We start from the raw sequence: 23,845 nt of genomic DNA on the forward strand, positions 1-23,845 counted from the left end.
CACAATTGGGAACGCAATGTTTTCTCAATGTGACAACTACCATCAGGGCTTCCATACACACAGATTTATGTTCACTAATACACATCATCATGATCAAATCTTTCCCATAAAATTACACACACACACTTTAAGCAACACTGTGGACTATATCTCAGAATGACTGGCTTTTATTTCAGCCAACCTTTCCGTGACATCTTTGAGAAAATCAGGGATATGAAGATGAGTTCAGTGACAAAAGTTTAGTTGGAGAAACAAAAAGCCACTGTCCTTTAGGAAAGATATCTGATAATCCTGCTGCTCTGAAAAAAACACAATACCTAGTTAGCTGGAAAAATGCCAAGAAAACTGCATGGAGACTACTAACAGAGCTACCAAGAGTGAGTTGCAACATTTTAAAGTTTCAAGTACAGTTCATTATTTTAAAGAGATGGAAGTGAGTGAAAAGACCTGGACACCTAGTTCATAGGGCTACCAAAAACTTTTGGCATTTAGGATTTTCTAAAATCCTCATCAGTCTAGCACCATCACATTTCCAGGTCTTACCTACCTTATGGCTAAAATACTTCTCAAATTTTACTCTTGCTAGTTCCACACATTGAGTCCAGCTTCGGGGTCTCCTACTGAGCGTTTTAATAACATGAAAACAGCCTTCTAAGCTCTCCCCTGATTTTATTCTCTAGACAGAGAAGTAAATACAAAAAAGTTAAAACAGACAAGACTCCTCCCAATCCTGTCAAATAGTAAATATGTTTTTAGTAAATTAAAGGCAAAAGGAAAACGAAGGTCACTTTGTAAAATACTATCCTTTATGTGACCCTGTCTACCGGGTTTTCCCCCAGGTGCTGTGGTCTGCTTGATTTACTTCCACCCAGCCCTATAGACATAGGCAATTATAGACTCACAAGAAAAAGTATTAAGCAATTTAGTCTTATTTATTACATAGTTGAATTCACTTGAAACTACATCTTCCCTTCATTTTTTCCAGCTGGTTGCACATCAGTGTAACATCTACTATACCCCTGCTAGCACTGCCTCAGTATTTCTGATATTTTTATATTATGTACAGAGCATGCATGAGCTAGAAAAAGCAGCGCACGCATGAGGCTTTGGCTCTTAAATTATGAGACACACCAGAAATACTGTTCTTATGAAAGACCAACTAATGACCTGGCGAAATAAGTCTTCAGGCTTTCTGAATAATGTCAGAAAATAACCCAAATCTCACTGAAATTAAATAGAAACAAAATCCATAAAGCATTAGTTTAAACCCTGCATATTACCCTGGCAACATTCCCCTACCTGTAAAACTTCTTCTGCAGACGGATAGGTTTGCCAGAATTTGTTAAACAGTGAAGGCTTGTGAGAAAATGAACTTTCAAACTAGAAAATAAAAAGAACAAATATGGCATTTTGCAAGAAGTATATCAGATCCCTGACCCTTCCAAATACACATTAAGTTATGCTGAACACCAGTAAGCTTATTCCCTTACCTTATCTCTTGCCCACTGTATCGTATGCTCAATGGCAGCTGGGAAAGACTTCAAGGTGCAAAAAGGTATTTCTTCTTCTGGTGGATCCCGCTGTAATTAAGGAGACTTGCATATAAATGCAGGCTTATTAAGGTTTATTGCTAATAATAGTACCAAGAATTTCTAGACTATACAAGTTTAAAACTCCACTGTTTTAAAATGCAAAGCAGCTTATTTATGCTTAGAACAGAATTTGTTTTACAAACACTAACATGTAACTTCCTGTTTATGAAGAATAGTCTAAACTCAACACCGGAAAGCAAAACTGAACTCTGAAACAACAGAAAAAGTTGCCAGCCAGCTTTTTCAAGATGTGCAGTTTGCATTCACATACACTCTCAACATGAAATATGCCCTTTCACTCAAGGCCAGAAAGATTCTTTGTGGACCCTAGCAAGGCTGTTAGGATGCTCAAAATCCTGTCTGAAAACAACATTTCATGGTGTTCTCAACCACTGAGTTTCTACCTTGTAAAGGCAGTTTCACAAGAAATTAAACCAGAAGGATACTGCAAGAGTTTGAAGGTTCATTTCCTCCATCCCCATTTAAACATAACTGCTATGTATGTATGCTTGTAGAAACTGGCAGACTAATTCCTATCACAGAGGCTTGTGTTTTTCCTACTTGCCTGTGGAGGTGATAATCACCACGAACAGAATGAGCAAGCAGAATGCAGTTCCATGAAAGAAACCCACAAGTAGAAAACCAGTTTGCAACGCTATTGTGGGACTAGTTTCTTACTTAAAGGGAGTTTTCAAGGAACAAAAAAGTCAGTCCCTTGGAAATGCTTTAGAATTAGGACTTTTTCCAAAGTTTATGTTTCATGATTCATGCAGTAGTTACCTATCTGATGATTACACCTAGGCAACAAACATGGTATCTCCAGTCTGCTCAAATTTTATTTCCTGGGAGCTTTTCTTGAGAAACCAAGAAATTATTTCCTAGTAGTAGTGCTCTTCAACTCAAATAGACCACTTATTTTAGATATGTAGAGGGCATTTTGAGACTAACTTCAGAAGGTAAGCATTGGTCTTAAAACACTTACGTGACTGTTATAGGACTCTGTCAGATGGGGCACAATAACTTCCGTGTGTCCTTTTGTTCCCATAGTTCCAGAGTCTATAAGAGGACGCAGGTTTGCTACACAACGACTGACATGGAAAAAGACACAGACTATCAGAATACAGCATAATCCCTACATTCTGGCCTTGCAGACATTACCAGTGTGTAACCAGAACTGACTCTAGGCTTTTACAGAAGAGTGGAACACTTACACCAAACTCGGGAAAAGATTAAATAAGAGCTATTTCAGGTTATATCAGGATACCATAAACCTGAACCTACCTGGATTAGGGGCATCAGTAATTCTTTTAAATGTAAACATTCCTACTTACAAATTTACATACATATTCCCACTCAACAATTCAACCTTAAGACTGCCACAGTATTCTCCCCCTCATCCTTTGACAGTTGACAGCTATTAATTTCCAAGAACTTGCTCCAAGGCAGAATTTCTGCCACGTGAACAGTAGCAGCCACACAACAAGAGTTGGTTTCCACCACAAATACTAACCCCTTCATCCACCCAGCCAGCATTCCTATAAAGGAGCAAGATAAATCTGAGCAGCTGGCTATCAGATCTTGTAAGCAGTTGCAGATGAGGAAGATTATGAATAGAAAAACAGAGTTCACATACAAACATGAAAAGCAGCTCTTGCTTCGTTTCCACAACCTACCTATCAATGTATCTCCTTGCCTCAACATTGTCCAAAGCGGTCACAATTACATCTTGCTTGGTATAGAATTCATCGCTGTAAGTGTTCTCAGTGGCTGGACAAACTTTATTAATGTATGAGTCAATCTTTAAGTAAGGATTGATGTTCAGGGTTGCTTCTGCTGCAGTATAGCTCTTAGGTTTCTGGAAGTATAAATACATATAGATAGATATCTCAACAATATTTAGATAAAGAACATCTGGGACACAAGTATTGACTTCATTTGCTGATCAGACAACAATTCGCTGATCAGACAACAATTCACTGACAGAAACATTAGTAAGCAAAACATAAAATAAAGGAATTTCTTTATTCATATACCTCCCTCACTAATTAAATATCTTATTAATCTAGTTTTATTTTTTATTTTACTTAAAGTAGTGCCTCAGAAACCACAAGATGAAAGTGCTTAAATGGTCAGAAGTGTATCGAGTTAACTGAAACCAATGCCATGTACTGCCTGTCACGCTCTCAAAATGATGTAAGAGAGGAGCAGTTCATGACTGTCAGAGGATAAACCCATAAGTTACTGTGACTATGTCTATGCAGCATAGGCAAGCACCTGTGAATAATCACATTACTGCAAGGCATTCCACACAAAGCCAATTTCAGAAGCTGAACTGAAATAGAGTTCTTAACCTACCTGACACTTCTAGCCATACTACATTCAATTATCTAGGGATCAGCACTTAGATCAGCAGAACTGAAGACTGCGGCTTCTGAAAGCTGGCAGAGTTCACCTTCCATTTATCTATCCATCCAAAATGTAATCTGTTCCCAGATTTGCTAGACATAAACATGAGGCAGAAAATTCAGCTGCTGCTTTTTGGGCAGGGGAATCCCTTTTCCCCACTGCTGTCTAGATCTGAACCACATTTATTTATTTTATGCTGCGTTTGCAAGTACAGGGATATTCTCTCTGCTGCTAAGGAATTAACAGTTTATGTATAACGCATTACTGAATGTATGGTTTTTTTGCCAAGCTATTTACCAGCTTAATGAAGACTGAATTAAGTCAGAAGACAGCAACTTTGGTCGAGTTCTATTAGCAGTGGCACTTCTGTTGAGAACACTTCTGCTACTGCTGTCCATTTTTTGTTGTTTTGTTTTGCTCTTCCCAAATTTCAATAGTATAGTAATGCATTTCTGGCATATTAAGCCATGGCAGCTTCTTATACAACATAGCATTCCTCATCCAATTCTCAAGTTCCAGAGATTCCATTAGTCAAAGACACCAGCATAAATCAAGATCAGACCAGCCAATTGTACTCAACTGATACTAGTGATAAGTGGGATGCCAATGTAGTTCTAGGTATTGTTTTAAAAAATATTTCATTTTTTGAATATTCTGGATTTTATTACAGACTTTCAGTCTTTTCTGGGCAGAACTACATACACTCACAAGTTCAGCTATTGGTAGAGACCCAGGACACAGAACAAGAAGTTTAATAAACAAGGAAGTCTACCTGTATGTGATGAGGTCGAAAAAGAAACTGTCTGTTCAGGTTTGACTTCTCTATCAAGTCTGGATCTGTAATTGTAACCTAAGTCAGAAGGGGCAAAAGCAACAGCTGGAGTTACAATTCAAGTGTAGCACAGAGCAATAATCTTGATGAAATCTCTACAGAAACTTGTCAAAACAAAGCACTCCTGTTAGCATCCACTGTGGCTAACAGCTCTGCCTATACTGACTGATGAAATTTTGTTTGAAAATCAAAATACAGCGAGACTGCTCCAAGCATGTTCTGCTGCTAATTGCACTCTCCTTCCACTCTATGCTGAGGCCATTTTACCCTCTGTGCAAAGATCAACCTGAAATAAGGCTTAGACTTTTAACATTTTTAAGCAGTCTATTGCAATATTCCTTCTCACATTACTTTTTGATAAGCAAAGTGAGGTTAACAGGTGACTTACCAATCCTTTGTCTTGCCCAGTGCCAACACCAAGAAGTGCAAAGTTTTTTAGCATTTCACAGCCTATCGCTCCACAGCCAACCTAAAGAAAATGACATTTTTAGTCAGAAATGTAAGTGAAAATCAGGAAGACAGTTATAATAGACAAGTCCCATTACAATTCTGGACCATTTACTCTGCAGTGGCATCAGGGCTGCTATCATTATTTTGAAGACAGCGGATGTTAGCTGTATCGACAAAACATTTGAAAAGTGTAACAGTGTCAGTCATACTCACCAAAAAAACATTCAAATCATGCAGTTTCTGGCACAAAGAGTCTCCAATACAAGCCCTCAAGGCATCATACCGATCTCCCCTATGCAGGCATAGGACACAAAAACAGAAGACTAGTAAGTTGCCATTTATCATCGTAGTATCACTGATGCCAAACTGCACTTTGACATGCACTAAAAAAATCAGACCAAGTCCCCAACAATTCCCATTCCTCCCATTCTCAGATAGGACACACATTCTCAACTCCAAACGTGTCCCTCCAGCAAACAGCACTAAACTAACTTCAAAAGATATCTTCTGTGTCTGCTTGAGACTCAGATGTGAACAGTACATAAAAGAGCAGATTGTAGTTATATTTACCGTGGGAGAAATTCTTCAGAGCCCATTTTTTCTAGAGGTGTTACAATGTCTAACATATCTATATAAAGCTGTAAAAAAACCAAAAACAAAAAAAAACAAACAAACACAAAACCAAAAACCACACAATTAAAAGCTGTGGAAAAAATTAATGTTATTTTCATTTAAAAAACAAAGTAAATATTTTTACGTACAACAGAGCCTAGAAATTTAGAAGCACTGAATTTTTACTGTCAGTGGAAGACTATACAGCATTCAGTTCCCTACAGTTCAGCATTTTAGTGGACAGGAAAAAGCACCTGGACACTGAGGGGAAAAAAGCTCACTGAAACATGTGCCGCAAGCTTTTTATTTCTAACAGGCATGTTACCACTCCAAATTAGGCTGTGAAGTTTTTAAATCTAACTTTCTTCTGCCATTGATCCTGAGAGTCTGAAAGCACTGCTCATATGTACAGTAGCTTACACTGGCACCTGGACTATATATATCACATCTTTGCAGCCATGCTCTGAACGCTCTCCTTGCTTGTGGGAAAAAAAATGCAACGTCTGAACCACAAATAGCGGAAATTTTAAATAAAACTGGCTGCATTTCTATTGTACACATAAAACCATATTTTTTTAAAATTCAGTCTCAAGTCTTCCCTCCCCCTCCGTTATGGAAGTTGCTCAGGCTATTTTGATCATACAGCATTTACACACAACCATACATTCCTAACATCACTGTCAAATACCCAAAACCAAAGACATCCTTACCCACTGTTGCAATGGAGAAAATTTTCCTGTTACTGCTTTCAAGACTTCTTGGCTAGCAACGCCACCCACTGCTGCAGCCAGAGGAGCTAGAAATCCCTGAGCAGTCCTGGACAGCCATTTCACTATATCTCCATTCACCTGAGGCTGAAAAATAAGACATAATGACAACAGATTTATCCTTTCAATCATGAAGTCAGTACTTGACAGTTTCATAGATTATTGTTCTTCAATAAAAGACAAATTATTTCACTCTGACTAGCAAAAAGGTTTCCAGCCAAGACAGAGCCACTGTATAACCTGTACTTCTAATATTCATTTATCTAAAAAGTGGGTTCACATAGCCACAGGATTCAGCCTTTGTGTCAGGTGAACATTTGGTTGCACCCATGCTGAAACACCATTCTGTTTCCTCACATGGCCTTCAGAAAGCTAGCTGATCCATCTAAAGGTGGATACGAAGACCAGAACAAGGACCAACAACTAAAGCATGACCTTTAGGCAAGTAAACTAGTGCATCAAAAATGACTCATAATGACAATGATTCCTTACTTACTTTGTTTTCCAGTGTTTCACTTATGGACATGGCTATTTTCAGCATTTCCTCAGCATCTTGAAGGCATCTAGACACCAGGGTAGAAACAATATTGATCACTTAAACATTTCAGAGTCCTTCTAGAAACACAATCAACAGGAGAAAAAGCACTGGATACAGTAGGAAGAGTTTGGAAATTTATATTGGCTTTAACACTGAGCATTAAAGATGCATTTCTAAATGTTAGTTAGCTCAAGAGCAGGAGTCCCAGTGAAACAGCCCATGTGCAAGTCCAGTCCTAAGATTTATATTTTGTAGTAGTTTTGTCTCGTTTAACTCAAAATTATGGACATGAAGAACTACAGCTGAAAAAAAATACTGGAAGTGAAAAACAAATCCTTCAGAATTTTTTTTTTAAATCCATAAACTACAGGATAATTCAGGAATCACTGAAACAACTTTCCCCTATTAACCCCACAATGTGAAAAAAAAATGGAACAGAGAAGAACTTCCTCCAGAAGCATTTTCTATCTATCTGGGCCCAGAAAGTGCCATTGCTGTATTGGGAAAGCCCTGTTACAAACCCAGACATGCATTAGGTAACGTTTTTCATCTAGATTTCAACTTTTAATTTCTATGTCATCTATTAAGTACCAGACAGACAAAGTACCCTGCTGCACATCAAACCAGCAACTACAATAAAAGGAGAGATCTGTTTGATTCAAGGCTTAGCAAACACAAGACTGCTGCATTACCCGATGTTGGGTCCGCGACCAAAGTTCTCCTGGAAGTGGTTCAAGGCAAGCATGGCAATATGGATCTGCAAAGGGGCCTGTTAAGACAGCAATAGCTGTTGAGCAGTTACAAACATGAGAAAACTGAAGAACACAAAATCAACTATTTGAACTCTTCTGTTTTCACTTCACTTCCTTGACTCTTAACCATACCACTCAAGAAAAAAATTTAAATAGCGTTAAAAAGTGAATTCGAAATACTTCACAATTCCAGTTTGTAGAAACACTGAAGTATTACTCAGTAATAATACCCTTCACACATATTCAGCACCCACTTCAATGAAGTCCAACTGAAGAGACTCCACAAGAATTTAATGCCGAAATTGGAAAATGCAATAATTTTTTTAACTAGAGATCAGAATGCCTTGCATTTTGCCAAACATCCTGAAGCCCAGCATTAAGGGTCACAAGTAGAAAATTACCTTACATTATAAAACAAATAAAAAAAGTCACTAAATGAAAAATTTTAAGTTTTAAGATTTTACTGAGCCTGAGGCTTACATGCCTCACTTGTCCATAATATTTACCTAAAACTGTGTTAAGGCAAATACTACTAGCTTCCTCTCAGATTTTAAAAATACCTCTGAAAATTTTTTTCAAAGAAAAACTCTTAACTCGGGTTTTCCAACCTATGAGCACCTTTTTATTACTATTCCAGCTGTGATGTCAGTGTGATTTTTATCAATCAAGTATCATTGAATACAGGAAAAATCCTTGTGTCACTTACAAAATTTACACTCCTGTGAATTAAAGACTTAGCAAAACCTGGTATTTTAAACAGCAGAGGTGGCCGAGCTATGCATTTACAATATACTTGGTGCATATCATGGATAACAAGCCTCTAAAGTGATCTAAACCATAACGTATATTCTGTGTGACCACACAAAGTGATACCTCACTCTCACTTCATACTTTAAACTCATATTTAACTACTACAGAATAGTTAGGAAATCATACTGTTCTAACATAAAGCTGCAGATTACATTCAATGCAGTGTTACCGTTAAAGCACTTATGCCCAAATCCCCACATACTAATTACCTCAGGCTTGCTAAAATCCGCCACAAGGCATAATGGATTTGTTATCTGCTTCTCCAAACGTTCCTGGAAAAACAGATTTCATGAAAACAACACACCCAGTTAAGGACATGACAGTCACTGCTACCTGACAAAACAATAATCTTCCTGGAGAGACCAAGAACCAAATATCCTTTCTTACTAGCATTGCTATTACACTCTCCATTATCAATGCCACAAAAGATGCATAAAATAACCATCTACTGCAAGTTTTGACAATCAAAACTGGTCCAGGAGATGTTTCACATCATAGTGGCGAGACCCATCTCTTAACTGCTCTGAGGTCAGCTACCAGAGATTTTATAGGCAACTGGCTGCTTGCTTGTAGAACTTCCCCACTCAGGAAGAACAGGAAGCTACTGCTTCACAGAGACAATACTGAGCTGTGCACTCTCATATCAGAAGCAGCTAGCCCTTGCTCCCAGCTTTTTGGAAGAATGTTTGAGGACAGTCAGGATCTACTTTCTGCAGGCCCAAAAAGGTACACAGCATCATGTAGCTTGCAATCCCTCTTATACAAACTCATCCAACTGTCTCTTATTCTCAGAAGGTCCCCCAAGAAACTGCATATTTGCAGACCTTCATGAACTCCCCAGCAGTACAGGGATATAGGCTGCCCATAGATTTTTCTCTGTATTGGCAGGTGACTTTGAAGTATTTCCTGTTTTCTACAGTTTAGTAAATCAGTATCATTAATCTTATTGAATAAGATGAGTGTAAATCCAAATCACAGGTAAACAAATAACGTATCTGCTGAATTCTGGTTCGAGTGCTCAGACCACTAACATCAAGAACCTGGTTATGTCAAGCACACACTCACAAAATAAAACATCTTGGGTGTTTTCACTTGGACAGCTATGCCTCCATGTAAGTAAGGCTCCATATCTGATGTATCACCAATGCTGAAGGAATAAGGTGACACCACTGAAAAGAGAAGACAATAAACAGTAACTGATAATTAGAAGCGTCACTGGATACTACAATTCTGCATGCAATAAATAGGGTTTTGCTAATGCCTTTTATGCTGTAATTTACTAGTGTGCAACCTTGCATAAACACAGCGGATTCTCCTACTAACAGGATTGTCCCCCTCTGTCAGTTTCTGAGCTAAAGTATTAGTTTCACATTATTTGTTATGAAATATTTTTGAAGTGGCAGCAGATTTAACAAGAATTCTGATGACTGCAGCTTTAACAAAAATGAAGTCACTCTCAGTTTTATTTAGACAGTGCACAACCATGTCCAGTATACTGCTCTGGGCAGGATTTTAGCCCCATGACTAGAACAACAGGCAGTCAGAAAGGGTAGCTGGAGTATATAAGTCGCATTTCCTCTCATACCACCTGGTGTATCATTCAGATAAATCAAGATGACACAGAAGTTGTTAATTCATGCAAAACTCAATCCAAAAGCTGAGCCGTGATTAAGATACTGAACACAGTATCAGCACTAGCAAAAGGGTCCAGAGGAATCATGTTTCAAGGGTACTGTTTTTGTCTTAGACCACAAAATTAGTCAAACACCCACACTCACCCCCTCTTCTGCTCCAAACAGGCAGTCAGACCTGGGAATTGGGCAAGTTCCTGGTATCCAAAAGGAACCAAGTAGGATGCCTTGAGACATGCATGATGCAGACCAAAGCAGGGTAAACATGAATCATAAGAATCACTTCAAAAGCATGCTTAGTGATGTCAGTGCATCCCTGCACTTACACTGTTACCCAAAAAACTACAAGGCAAACAGTGAAACACCAAGTGGTGTTAATTTAGTCCAAAACCTTGACAAAAGCACAGGGACCCTCCAAAAAATGGAACAGTTTTGTCAGCAAACTGATGACAGTAACCTCAGAGGTTGTCAGCTCATTTCTACTAGCTGAAGCGTTTCTACTGCACCTTAAGCAGCAAGATGAGTTTGGAAAGACTTTACTAAATGGAATTGGAGTCAAGACAACACTAGGATGACCTCTGGACCAGAACACAATTTTTTTGGTGCGAGCTCACGGGAGGTCTGCACAACCCAGTACTCCTATGGTTACAGTAACTAACAGTACAGTGAACTAAAACAGGACAAAAAATAAACACCTTACAAATGAGTCAACAACAGTTTACCTGTTACTTGGTGTGTGGATCCATTTAAGCATGACATTCCATTAACTTCCCGGAAGGTTAAGAACTGTCCTGTTTCAAGCCTGTGTGGATGATTTTCGAGGCAAGTGACAATACCAGGATTTGACTGAAAGCAAAAACGGCCAAGTTAGCAAGGAGGAAGGTATCTTCTGTGAAGAAGCTATGTGTCTACAATAGTGTGACTTTCCGCCTATTGAAACTGCAGCCTCTAACACTTCTAGCACCTCAGTTCTGCCATAACAAGGGAGTTGTCTGTGATATTTTTTCCAGTCCTGTTATTTTCAGTTTATCAGTGTTCTCATAACACAGGTTTTCTCGTTTTTACCTTTTACAGTTTTCAGCACATTAGTAAACTCTATTTGTTAGTTCTTAGCAGTCAAATTCATTGTTCTGTTCTGAAGTAGTAACAAATTTATCTCCTTATTCCAAAGCAAATATAGATTATATATACAAAGAAATTTTCACAGATGTTAAGGAATTAAGTCTTGCAAATGGTCCGTATTACTCCATGCTTCCTTTCCAACTGATCTCCTTAAAAAAGACACCCCAAACTCATTCTTGAAAGTTAGGAAGCTTACAAAGTTGGACATCCTTAAATACAGTAAAACCACAGCCTCAAGTGGATTCACAAACAAACAAGCTTGAAATTCCAAGAATCTCAGACAACATCTCATCCTGTTACAGGACATCATGCCAACCTCCCATGCACAGAGACCCCTCTGCTGTCTGTGGACAACTCATTAACACCTTGTGGTGCAGCTCAGGTTGTAACATAGTGGATTTGCAAGCAAGCTTGGCCTGTAAAATCTACTGCCATCCCTTCCTGAGCTCCCAGTATCAGAAAGATTTCAGTAAAGTAGCATAAAACTCAGAGTGGACTACATTATCTGTGGCATAGACAATGCAAATGAGTTGACCAGAGAAAATTCTTCTCTGATTTAAAGACAGAAGGCCACCTCAACCCTGTCCACAGGACAAGAACAGCCATTTGATGGTGGTTTTAGTATTGAGTTGTAATTCCAATCAGTTTTACACTTCAGAGAGTGGAAGCAAGATACAACTCAAATACCAGATTATGAATCACAGGAGATATATACAGATATATATTCATCCCTTGACTTGGCAGACTATCAGCACAAGTCATGAAACATAACTGTGTACTCTTTATGTAATTAATGAGAACAATCAAGTCACCCATTCCCTTTTAAAGATACCAAAGGCCAGGCTACCCAAATCATCGTATCATGAGTTTTAATTCACCTCAAACCCAATCTGCTATACAAACCCTCCAGCTAGAAAGTTTGGTTACTATTACATCTAGACTGAAGGTATGACAAAAAACTTGCTACTGGATGAGTGAGGTTATAGTCTGGACTTCCAGAGTTGAGAGGAGAAGCTAAAGTTGTTTTCATTTATAAAACAATAATAAAATCAAATGGACATCTTTTCTAACATTCTGCACTGGAAATATTAGCAATAATATCCTCTTCTTGTAGCCTCTGCTTTGGTAGGTTAAAACAAACCCTTAAATTTTCTTTTCAAAACAGGCTCTCGATCCCCTTGATCCTTGTAGTGCTCCTCTATATGTGTTGCGGTTTCTCATAAAAAAGGGCTATTTTCATGCCCATTTTGGGGTTTCCTTAGAAGACTTACCCTATTCCCACACCAAGGCTATGTCCTCTTCTCCCCTACATCTCAATGTTATGATGTTACATTATAAGTAATGACCTGGAGGCATCAGTACACTCTACAATGTTAGCATGTCATCACTGACTGGTTTTGATGAAGACATCAGAACAAAGTAACTCTATTTGCCTCTGCTGTACTGCCAATTTGCAACTGCTTAGCAGGCTGCTGAAGTGAAACACTCTGTTTGGTCACATACTCAATAACAACTCATTATAAAGAAAAAAAAAAAAGAAAAGTTTAAGCAGCACAACAACTTCTATCCCTTACTTGTGTTATATTTGAAATGAAGATCTCCTTTGGTTCTTCTCCTGTTGTATCCAGCACTTCAAATTCATCACCGAAGTCACAAAACAAACGTGAGCATATTCCATATACATCTGCACTGATGAACTACAGAAGAAAGTAAGAGTTATGAGTATCCCTAAAACAGCACAAGCCAAAGGAATGACCTCTGACATTCAACCTTGTTCAAGGCTAGCAGGTTTAACTTCTATGGTGGAAACCTGCCATGTGCACCCAGGCCACTGACTATATAGCACAGCACTCATGACAGGCTTTGAACCCACATAAGCATTTCTGAAACCCTACACAAAAAACAGGGATCACCCCAGTACACAGTGAAATACTGCCATTCCTACTACTGTTACATTCAGTCCAAGTATGTTTTTTTCAGAACAATTATGAGTTAACAGTGAAAACTATTTCTTTAACAGATTATTTTTAAAACCAATCTATGGTTATCTGGGCTGGTATCCAGAAAACACCAGACACAGGTACAGACTAGCAGCATCATACTTCCAAACTCACACTGCTCCATCAACATGCTATCTGCATAGAACTATAAACCTCAACCAGCTTTCTCCATTTCCGGATAGAACATGTAGGTCCAAACGTTCACTGTACGAATTAATCAAGTGTTTAATTTTTTCTGTTACCTTAATAGGTGGCTGCTGAGTATGACAGAAGTCATTAATCTTCTTCTGCAGCAACAGACTTACTTCTGTCAATATGACACACTGTGAACAAGAACAGAAATAAATTTAAGACACTCAAAGCAATCAACATCTTCAGGAGATGGAAAAAGTAGTTCTAACAGTAGTTACTCAGGTGTCCCGATTCCTTTCTGACACACATCACAGATGTGTTTTGAGTCAGTTTTCTCATTACACATTAGAACAGATGGGTTACCGTTTCACAGGTTCTGGAAACAAGATGAACAAGAGCAGGAACAGCAAATTCTCAGTTTGTTTTTTTTTTTTTAACTGCAGCTGTGAAACTCAAAACCTAATTGGAATATACTTATGAAAATAGTTATGGATAATCTCAGAGAAAATGTGGATCATTAATTCTAAGATTCAAGTTAGCAAAACAAATACAAATGATACTCAGTGTGCACCAAGAAGTCTGCACAAGTCTTAAGTACTGGTGCTTAGCAAATTGAAGGCATAAAATTTCTGCAAGCATTCTTTTAAATTTTAGGATAGTATTGGGTTATAAAGCATATGCACTGTATGCCATTCAGTTATACATGGCTTGTTATAGCCGAGGCATTCAGAAACTTGGTGAGCTTGGGTATAACCAATACCCCACAGTAAAAGTTCCCAATTCAGACTGAGCCATGCACACAGGCAGCAGACAGATGACTGAACAACTCAAAACATCCTCATTTCACCACAGAGGAGTTTATGTTTCATTAGATACATACAGAAATGATGTTTCTAATCATATAGCCCGAGTTTCTACTGCCTGGAATACTGCACACAAAATACATGTAGAACATATGTGGTATGTAGCTGCAACAAAAAGTGACAGGTTCACCTTCAAACAAACAAATAAAAAAATTGTATAGCAACCTCATTTAGCTATTTATTGTCATAGTAAATTCCATAGTAATGTCATAAGAAAGTGCTAGGAACACAAAACCACCATTTCAGTCTTGAAAAAAGCAAGCACCATTTCATTAGTCCAAACACAAGACCTACTTCTTTCTTTACATCATCTCAAAATGTACTGTAAAGTTTGTTTTCAATTTATTTACTTATATTTAAAAAAAATAATAGTTCAAGTTGGTTACTCCGAGCAAAATACCACATACAACTGCTTTAAGAGTGACATACCTGGTACTGCTTTAGAAAAGATAGATCTGTGGTTTCATCCAGCGGCACAGTTGATGCTGCTACATGGACATATGGATTGAGTTCTGCAATATGATGAAGTGTGGCCTCAGCCCTGAAAGAACAACAACTTGCAAGTTTTTTATGCATCTACAAAATTGTATTTTCAATACAGAATTTCACACATGCCCTACAAAAGTCCCTCAGGAAGTCTCCTGACAACAACCACCAACTCATTTATTCACACTTAAATTCCAAGTAGGTCTGAGGAAAAAAGCTCTGTCCAATACACAACAGAACTTACTGATAGTCTGGTGTCAGGACTGTTTTCTAGTCTCACACAGATGGCTGAAAAAACCCAAGGAAGAAAGGCACCCTGGCCACCACTATTAAACTTATATTACAAGCCTCCAGCTGCAAGAAGTCAGATGTTTGACTCAGAACTCCAGTCCAAACCTAGACTTCTCCTAATACTATCTGGGCATTGCACTCAAAGCAAATAATTCCAGAGAAAGGGTTTAACAACTATTTGAGATGTATTAGCAGCTCTTGAACAATGAACTGTTATTTTTGCTGATGGTGAAACTGTTACTCCTAGTCAAGTACAGTTCTCCCTTTCCACAAAGACTTCACTAACCTGTTCCTTTGACTGGTAATATCATCTTCATGGATGAAGAAGTTGATACCCAAATCCCATTTCGTGCACTGCTTGGTGTCATGAACTGTAAGAGCCTAAGAAAGTTCAGCAAAAAACTTGTTACTGGAAAAAGTGTACATGGTCATAGCACACAAAAATACAGACTAAGCCCCACATAAAATGCTGGAGGACTGCAGAAGATTTAGTTGTACCACATAAAAGAACAAGTTCCTCCAACCCCCTTTCCAAGAAAACTTTTACTGCTTGAAAGATAGAAAAGCATCTGCCATATACATTTCATTAAGCATTTTCCTCCCAGCTTGCAGTGATGAGAGGATGACTTTTGCCACATTGCGATTAAGGGACAATTGTGAACTGTAAATTAATGCACTCCCAAAATTATAAACAAAGGTTTTTCTAATAGGAAGAAAAGAGTTTTTAAATATTTCTGCCCAGTAGAATTAATCCTAGCAGCACAAGGATTAAAACAGTCAACCATTCCAATGTCTACACAAAAGGATTCTGATGAATGACAGATTACGATAACATATTTTGAATAGTTTGGCTTTTGAGTTTATACCACTTCATTTAGGAGAGCCCACTCTGCACAAAAGGATTCAACGTCTGATCAGCAACTGGCTAAAATATTACATGAGGTATTTCAGAGTGCAGTGGACATTAACATGAGACTCCAACCATATCACTAGAACACCCAGATTATTAAGAGTTTTCACCCCCAGGTCCTCAAATGCTTTGTGATCCTTCTGCTGAAAGACATCTTAAGAAACTTTAGATTGGCGATCTAGTAGCGTTGTCCCTTTTTCTCCTGCTCACCCAAGAATACCCAACAACAGAACCGTTTTACATACCTTAACCCCAGCCAGAATTATATTTTTGGCTGAAAAACAAAACAAAACATAAAGAGAGAGGGACCGTTGCAGGTTTCTTGCAAATCTGTAATTGAATAGTTATGTGGGTGGACAAGAACAGTATGTCATTGCTAAGAACTTCCCAGCTTAAGCGTTTGTTCTCTTACATTTGGCTCAAGCATTCTACAGCACCACTGAAAGCAGAGTAACATGAGCAAGGTTAAAAAGGCTCCCTACATTTGTCAGCTGTTCAACTCACAACTGTGATTACAGAGACACTAATGACAATAAACTGCAAAACCCCATGACTCTCTTGTAGGATCTGGTGCAGAGTACCATTACAACCAACTGAAAGGGTAACACCCCAGGTAAGAACCAGCCAGCACAAGTCTTGCTCGCAGAGTAAGGGGAATTGTTAAGGAGTGTCTTGCACCAGGGCAGTTGTGCAACTGAGTGGAAGATGCATGTTTTCTACCCGTCTCTCCCGTGCCTCCCCCATTTCCTACATCGGGATAATTCAGGCTATAGCTGTTCCTATATTACATTGATTCAGATGCCTAAAGGAATACCTTTGATTATCCACCCTCAACCTTCACCTAAGAAGCAATCTGGCCCATGGAAGCACATTTTAAAGTAAAATTTGAAATGTTGTTCTAGTAAAAAGCTTACTAACAAAAGTCCAGGATCTTTTCTGTACCTGTGACGTTACATCATACAAATACAAATTCACTCAGATACTTCGGACATGCTTATCACATCTAAAATAAGCTTTAAAAGTATTCTGGGACAGTATGTTTACACACACTTGTGCCTGCTTAAATAAATGACCTAACTTACCAATCTCCACACCAAGACCACCCATACCACTCAGGAATACGTGGGACTGAGCCATCTTCTGCATTGCTGTGTCTCCAAGAACATACCTCTGGCGGCTACAGTAAAGGTAAATCCCAATCAAACAAGATACATACAAAAGCAGTGAAAAATTCCATTATTTCCAAAAAAGTTAACATATTTTCAGTTATTCTTTCAACCCAATCAGTTTCTAATCCTCAATACCACGTCCTGCAGGTGAGTGTGTGTCTCGTTAAATATGCACAGTTATATTTACCAGCCCCCCATTCAACAAACAACTGAGGACATAACATTCATGTATCTGAACTGCACAGCACTTTAGGAAATAAATATCCATTGAATGTAATACTTGCATTTACAATCCATAGTGAAATGCATTTAGTACAGACCTTTTAAGTGCCAGGTTTTAGACAAGAGAAATAATTTTAAAATCGGTGTAAAACCTATTCAGGATACTAGGAATTTTGGAATTAACTATTGAAGCCAAAAGCATGCCAAAGAATTTCATTGTTATCAGAAATGTTCAAACCAGAGGGAGCAGCAGCTTTTGTAGTCAGATCTTGAGCTCTGAAACACTCTGTTTCCAACTATACAATTAAACCGTTCTAAATAATACCTTTTCCACTAAGGAAAAGTACAACTTTCATAAGACTAGTGCCAAAAAGTAAAGTGATACATACAACACAGGAAGCATTGCACTGAATTAAAAAGAAGGCTTTTATTTGTTTATCAAACAGGTGATTTATTTATTTTTAATATATAAAGAAGCTTTTCACTCCACCACGTTTTTCCAGGGACTATACTATTTGTTCCAGTACAGCCTCTCTGAATTATTGCCATGCCAAGTGATTTCAAGCCACTCCCACTAACAAATTAAAATCCAAAAAATAAAGAAATATTTTTAAAGAAAATCTACCAAACCCCCGACACCTTGAAGTCTGTAGGATAACAGAGATACTGGTGATGTTCATGAGGACAGAGAAGTATGGCAAAGACTGAGGAATAAATGAAATTATGAAGGAGATATATTACATAATATTGAGAAGAAAGGCAAAAAAGAAGGCAGTGAAAGAAGAGGAAGAGCAAGAAAGAGCGGAATATATACTTTGTCAAAGGGGAAACCAGCTAAAGGCAGAAAGGAAATCCATATTATAAACCGAGGAAGTATTATCCTTCTTTTCCAAGAAAGCACACATTATTGATACTACTGGAATTTTGTACAACTCCATAGTATTTGCCTATGCTTTTTACTGGTGTAATACTAATATGGTCAGAAAATACCTGTTCTGAGACCAATAAAGTAACAGTTTTACAACAAGACGGATTGTATCTTCAATTCAACCAGTTGTCACTGTTAACTTTGCAAGATGTGGGTTCTCTTTCACTTGCTGAACAGTTTGGGGGTTTTGCCTTACAAAAGGAGAGTCACAGCAGCGCAAGTACACACATCTTTACCTAACCAGCAATGCCTAAAAATCAGGTATTCTTACCTATACAAAGCATCGTCAATTTCCATAGAGTCTGCCGCCATGGTGCAATGTGATTTGTTTATACTAGAAAGGCTACAAAAAGAAATAATCTGGTTACATTGTATGTAATTTCACAGTTGTCCCCCCCTGCCCACCCCATTCAACTCTTCAACCGAAGAACTGGAAAACAGAAAAAGTCATGTCACACAGCAATCACTTGGAACATTAAGCAGCCTATAGAACACCACAGCATCTAGGTAATTAAAACACATAGGAACCAGAAGACAAGGACCCCCAAACCTTTAATAAATGTTTTCAAAATACACACATACTAATTTCCCTACGGAGGAGAAGCAAGAATTTTGTATTTGCCACAGTTAGATTTGCTAAAAGTACAATTTCATTTTATATTAACAGCTCCAAGCTGTTTGAGTTGCATCTACCCGATTGCTGCTTTTTTTTGAAGAGAAGACAGGAGAACCCTGAATGACTAGGAATGGTTATTTACACTGTATTATTTCCATGTTAATTGAAAATCCTTAGGAGACAAGTTACTCTTTTAGCTAACCAAAGAAATCAATGCCCAAAGATCCAAATTAATGCAACATTTAACTAAGTTAAAGTTAAACAGTTCAATAGAATTTTAAGAAAAAAACTAATTTATGCTATTAAGGCCTTAAATCATTAGCAAAGACTTTTTCATTGTTCAGTTACTTTAGTGATAACTAAGCACTAGGATTAGGAACAAACTGCCACTGGGCACCTTGTTTCTAGTTAGGCAGGCTGGGAACCGGTGCATCCTGGACCAGACAGGTGACCGCAACCAAATACAGGATGAGCAAAACAGACTCCGTGTCTGACCCAGAACATCAGTTCTCATTACTACTAGGAAGGTGCATCTCTTATTTCAACTCCCTACAAACTGCCTTGGAAACCAGACATAGGTGACAACCCTTTCTCCTAAGAGACTTAAACGTAAAGGCTCTGACATACTAAAGACTTTTTTCTCTGACAGCATTGATATACCCTAAAACAGCTTTCAAGGCAATCTTGCCAAAAGGTTAACTCCTATTTACTGTTCAGATGGTTTTGGCAAGCATTTTAACATTTCTGAACAGTGGCACCTGCAGCCTGTCATAACTTGGAGACTATAACATTCTGACCTGAAATTTGTCCTTTTGATTTTTTTAGGCTGAATTAGAAAGTGAAGTAGCACAAAAAGGGACAGTTACACTGAAAACAGGCCACAAATCTCACCAGTTAAGCTCTTCCTCAGTGCGGATACTAGCTCCTACACATAAACTAGCACACAAGACAGTCAACATGAGGCACCTCCATCACAATCTACACCATCAGTCACTTCAGTGCAGCTCCTGTGCCTTCACACAAGGGCTGAAGACAAGCAATTCCCATGTTATTAGATCATCATAGGACCCAGATCTCAAGCCAGAGAGCAACACACCTCAGCTGTGAGCCATGGGCTTCAGTCCCCTGCTTAGGTAAAATCCTTCATTTCAGCCATCACCTGGGATGCAAGACTGGAAGTTCCCCTCAAAGCAAGCCAGTGCCATCTCGTAACAGCCCTGAGCTATTCCCAAGCAGTTCCATTCCTCCACAAACAGCACAGACACTCTGGGACTGTCCAACATAAACAGATTGTGGTACTAAGGTAGGCAAGGTGATTCACTCCTGGATAAAAACACCCAGCTTTCTCTGCTGTGGTTGCTGACAGCCATCTCAAATCAGCATGCTCTCCAAAACAGCCTTTTGTAAACAAGGATGTGTGATCAACCCACAGGAGAACCCTCTCCACCTGTATCACACAGACCCATTTGACAATGGTTCTTTCCAATATATTTATCAATTCCCTGTTCTCCTCCTGCATTCTCTGTTACAGCTGAGCTGCTGCCAGCGCACTCATCAGGTACAGCAAAACACCTCCTTCCAAGAGTACTTAGTGCTACACTATTGTCAAGTGGCTCTAGGGCTAAGTTTTGTCAATGTATTCCCGCATCCAAGCTGTGTTTCTCATTTTAGTTCAATTAGTATCGAATCTGTCTCAAAGAAAGGCAAGTAATACCGGGGGGAGGGGGTGGGGGGAGAAGCCATTCCCACATTTATGTTCTAGTTCTTGCCAGATGCTTGACGTTTATACACTTGCCTGTTTCCTTTTAAAAGCCAATGTCACCAGTTTTAATGTCAGGCTTCTATTTAACTGTGTAAGTAACATCCTTCATTTTCTAAAGCCTTAGCTGCTTGTAGGACATAACCTAGGGATAAACTGAGAAATGACGTGTTACCACGAAGGACTGAGATGCTCTGAAGGGCAGCGAAGGCACAGGAGCTGCAGCAGTGGGCAGGTTTCACAGCGTTTCTTACCTCCGAGCCAGCACAGGCTAAAGCAGTATTAATTACTTGCTGTTCAGCAGGACGGGATGGCAGGGAGGCCCGGATTCATCCCACCGACCCAGGGTTTCCAGAGGCGGATCCCAGTCGACGCAGGCTCGGCGGAGGGAGGGAGAGGGCGCCGAGACCCGCCGCTGACTGCCCGGCCGGGCTGAGGGGGAAACCGGCACCTGGGACCCACAGCGGGGAGCCGAAACAGAGCCGACCGGCGCCGACACCAGCCCCACCGGCCCCAGCAGAACCAGACCGGCTGCAGCTCCCCACCTTGCCGCCGCGGCTCTCGGGGTGCTCCGGGGGCGGCCACCCGGCAGCCCGGCCTACCACCGCGGGACCCGCCGCCCGCCCTCCCCGGCCCTGCGGCAGCCCGCCCTCACCACCGCGGCGGCCTGGCGTTGGAGCGAGGCCTGAGCGCTGCCGGCGGGGACGGGGGAAGAGGCAGGAAGGGGGTGGGAAACGGCAGCGCCGGTGCTGCGGCGCTTCCCCGCCTGCGCCGACGCGAGGGGCCGGGCTAAGGCCGCCCGCCGCGGCCCGCCTCTTCCCGCGGGGCGGCGTGGTGGCGGCTGCCGGCCCTTCGTCGGTACTCTGCGGGAGGCGAGTAAGCCATTAAAAAACCCAGAACTTTCTGCCCAAGTAGTAACACACCCTGTCGTTACTAAATAAATAAATAAATAAATCCCCGTTGGGTTCAAGCATTACCCGTTCAGACGCTCAAGGCCACTTCTGAGCCCAGCTCCTGAGGTAACTTTGTCTCCACATCTTGCCAGGAGAGTGCCAACAAAATGTCACCTACCTCAAAAATAGGTAAAATTTCATTAAAAGGGGCTACAGAGTGAAGTTGCCAAATGCTAGAGAGCATTCAAAGCTGTAGAGGAGTAGAGGTTTGGGAAGAAGTGGTGAAAAAGCAAGCCTTTTCTCTGTCCTGACCAGGGTTTGGGGAACTTGCAAGGGCAAGAGGACCCAAGTTTTTTCTTCTTCGTGAACACCCAATGCATTATTTTAGCATTTATCTCTAACAGCGATGGAGCAACCCTCCACGTCTTCCTCAAGATTTACACCTCAGTCCAACATGCAGCTTTTGTACGGAATTAGTAACAAAGTCTAAAAGTAGGTGGACAGCATTGCGTTGGTTCAAACGTGAGCTATATAGTTCGGCAGGGTCAGGGTGAGAGCGCCTCTCTGCCCCACAGCTTTTGTCGCACACAGAAAGATGTGGTTAAATTTCAAAGAACCACTAGAGGCCACCAGACGTCTGAAATGCTGGGCTGGAAGAAGGGAGAAAGAGAGAAAGCAGTTCAGTTCTTCAGGATGCCCAAAGCAATCCTTACCAGTAAAGGAGTTGGCATTTAAGGCTGATATTCGCTTGGTAGCTTTTTCACGTAATACATAAAAATCAGAAAATGCAAAATTCAAATTACTTCCATTATTTCAATAAAGTCATTTCAAAGAGCAGTGTGTGTACCCGATGAACAGAATTAACAGGAGTCCCAGCTATAAAGGGGGGGTGGGGGAACTGGAGAGTTTAAAGACAGCAAAAAATGTCAGCTTCAGTTTTGCCACTTTGCTAGTTTTTAGTTCTGCCAGTTACTTTTACCTTTAATTTTGTTTTTTCTTTCCTTAAAAATGAGTCTTTTTTTTAAAAAAAAGGTTAAACTAACAATTCTTATTTTTAAGAATTTACCAGTAAAATGCGTTGTGAAATATATATATATATATATATATATCTGCTACCTACCATCTTTCTGTTGTGGTCATTGCATTTTTTAGGATACCAGTCACTTTGATATGCAGTCATCTCACATGAAACAGATTTTGCATAGTAATAGTGAACACTGATAAGCCTTTTGTCTAAATGGAGAAACAGCAAGATTGGGTTAATTCTCATAGAACAGTTTAGCAGTAATTACGCAAATACTAACCATCAGTGAAACTGTGAATATGGGCATTCTAAGATAAATTGCCAAATAAAAATGGACAGATTCTGTTTACCCCAGAAGCCAAAGAACCTCGTTCCCAAATGCATCAATTAGTAGGTGTACTCAGGAGCCTTCCACGTTGCTGGTACCAAATAAAAAAATATACGGGTTTCTCTCGTATTTCCCAAGACTGCAGAATTTGAAACATTTGGAGTCATTTGACTTTTCTTTTCCCCCATAGACTTCTCTTTTACAAATTTATACGTAACTGTAGAATCTTAGTAAAATTGGTTAAATAAATTAATTTTAAATGAAATCCAAACTCCGTATTTGTACCATGTTGAAGTCAGCTATGGCTTTTGAGATTGGCAAAAGCTGTGACACAAGGCTGTCAGTTTACTGACTTGCTGAAGCAATGAGTGATATGTGGCTGTGGTCAGGAGAACACCACTACCTCTGGACTTGAGCCTACCCATGCCCAAAATCTCTGACTTCAGTTTATGTGCACTACTGTAGATTCATTCCGCACACAGGTATTGAATACATCTTTAAACCCAATATTCTCAAAAGGAGCTGAAGCTGATAGAGCTGTAAATCTCCTTTCCATCTGCTGGGAATACCCCACCCACTTGCACTTTTTAGTCTTCTATATTTCCTGATTCCCAGACACAATTTCACATTCTTAATGGGGGGTACAAAGTAGGGATGTGATGGATTTGTTTCCCTGATCTATTTAGTTAATAAGCAATTTAGCAGACAAAAC

At 39.6% G+C, this 23,845-nt stretch overlaps 1 protein-coding gene across 2 annotated transcripts in view; it reads right to left on the reverse strand.

Moving 5' to 3' along the window:
- The window catches only part of UBA6 (ubiquitin like modifier activating enzyme 6), a 32,035-nt gene extending 10,409 nt beyond the window's left edge, over positions 1-21,626 (reverse strand). Inside the window, exons 1-24 of one of the 2 annotated variants that reach the window (XM_040597142.1) lie at positions 21,143-21,626; positions 20,925-21,044; positions 18,785-18,856; positions 17,277-17,371; positions 16,440-16,468; positions 15,571-15,665; positions 14,937-15,048; positions 13,755-13,835; positions 13,087-13,209; positions 11,113-11,236; positions 9,825-9,928; positions 8,969-9,031; positions 7,890-7,966; positions 7,156-7,222; positions 6,603-6,746; positions 5,851-5,918; positions 5,494-5,572; positions 5,219-5,299; positions 4,771-4,848; positions 3,266-3,447; positions 2,575-2,680; positions 1,491-1,580; positions 1,300-1,380; positions 548-676 (exon numbers count right to left, since the gene is read on the reverse strand). In XM_040597142.1, coding sequence (XP_040453076.1) covers positions 548-676; positions 1,300-1,380; positions 1,491-1,580; positions 2,575-2,680; positions 3,266-3,447; positions 4,771-4,848; positions 5,219-5,299; positions 5,494-5,572; positions 5,851-5,918; positions 6,603-6,746; positions 7,156-7,222; positions 7,890-7,966; positions 8,969-9,031; positions 9,825-9,928; positions 11,113-11,236; positions 13,087-13,209; positions 13,755-13,835; positions 14,937-15,048; positions 15,571-15,665; positions 16,440-16,468; positions 17,277-17,371; positions 18,785-18,825 — 2,049 coding nt within the window. In that variant the 5' untranslated portion in view covers positions 18,826-18,856; positions 20,925-21,044; positions 21,143-21,626. The remainder of the gene's footprint in view (positions 1-547; positions 677-1,299; positions 1,381-1,490; positions 1,581-2,574; positions 2,681-3,265; positions 3,448-4,770; positions 4,849-5,218; positions 5,300-5,493; positions 5,573-5,850; positions 5,919-6,602; positions 6,747-7,155; positions 7,223-7,889; positions 7,967-8,968; positions 9,032-9,824; positions 9,929-11,112; positions 11,237-13,086; positions 13,210-13,754; positions 13,836-14,936; positions 15,049-15,570; positions 15,666-16,439; positions 16,469-17,276; positions 17,372-18,784; positions 18,857-20,924; positions 21,045-21,142) is intronic. The other variant, XM_040597153.1, reaches the window with a different exon arrangement.
- Positions 21,627-23,845: the final 2,219 nt, after the last annotated feature.

The sequence above is a fragment of the Falco naumanni genome, chromosome 1 (genome assembly GCF_017639655.2).
Source record: "Falco naumanni isolate bFalNau1 chromosome 1, bFalNau1.pat, whole genome shotgun sequence".
Classification (NCBI taxonomy): Eukaryota; Metazoa; Chordata; class Aves; order Falconiformes; family Falconidae; genus Falco; species Falco naumanni.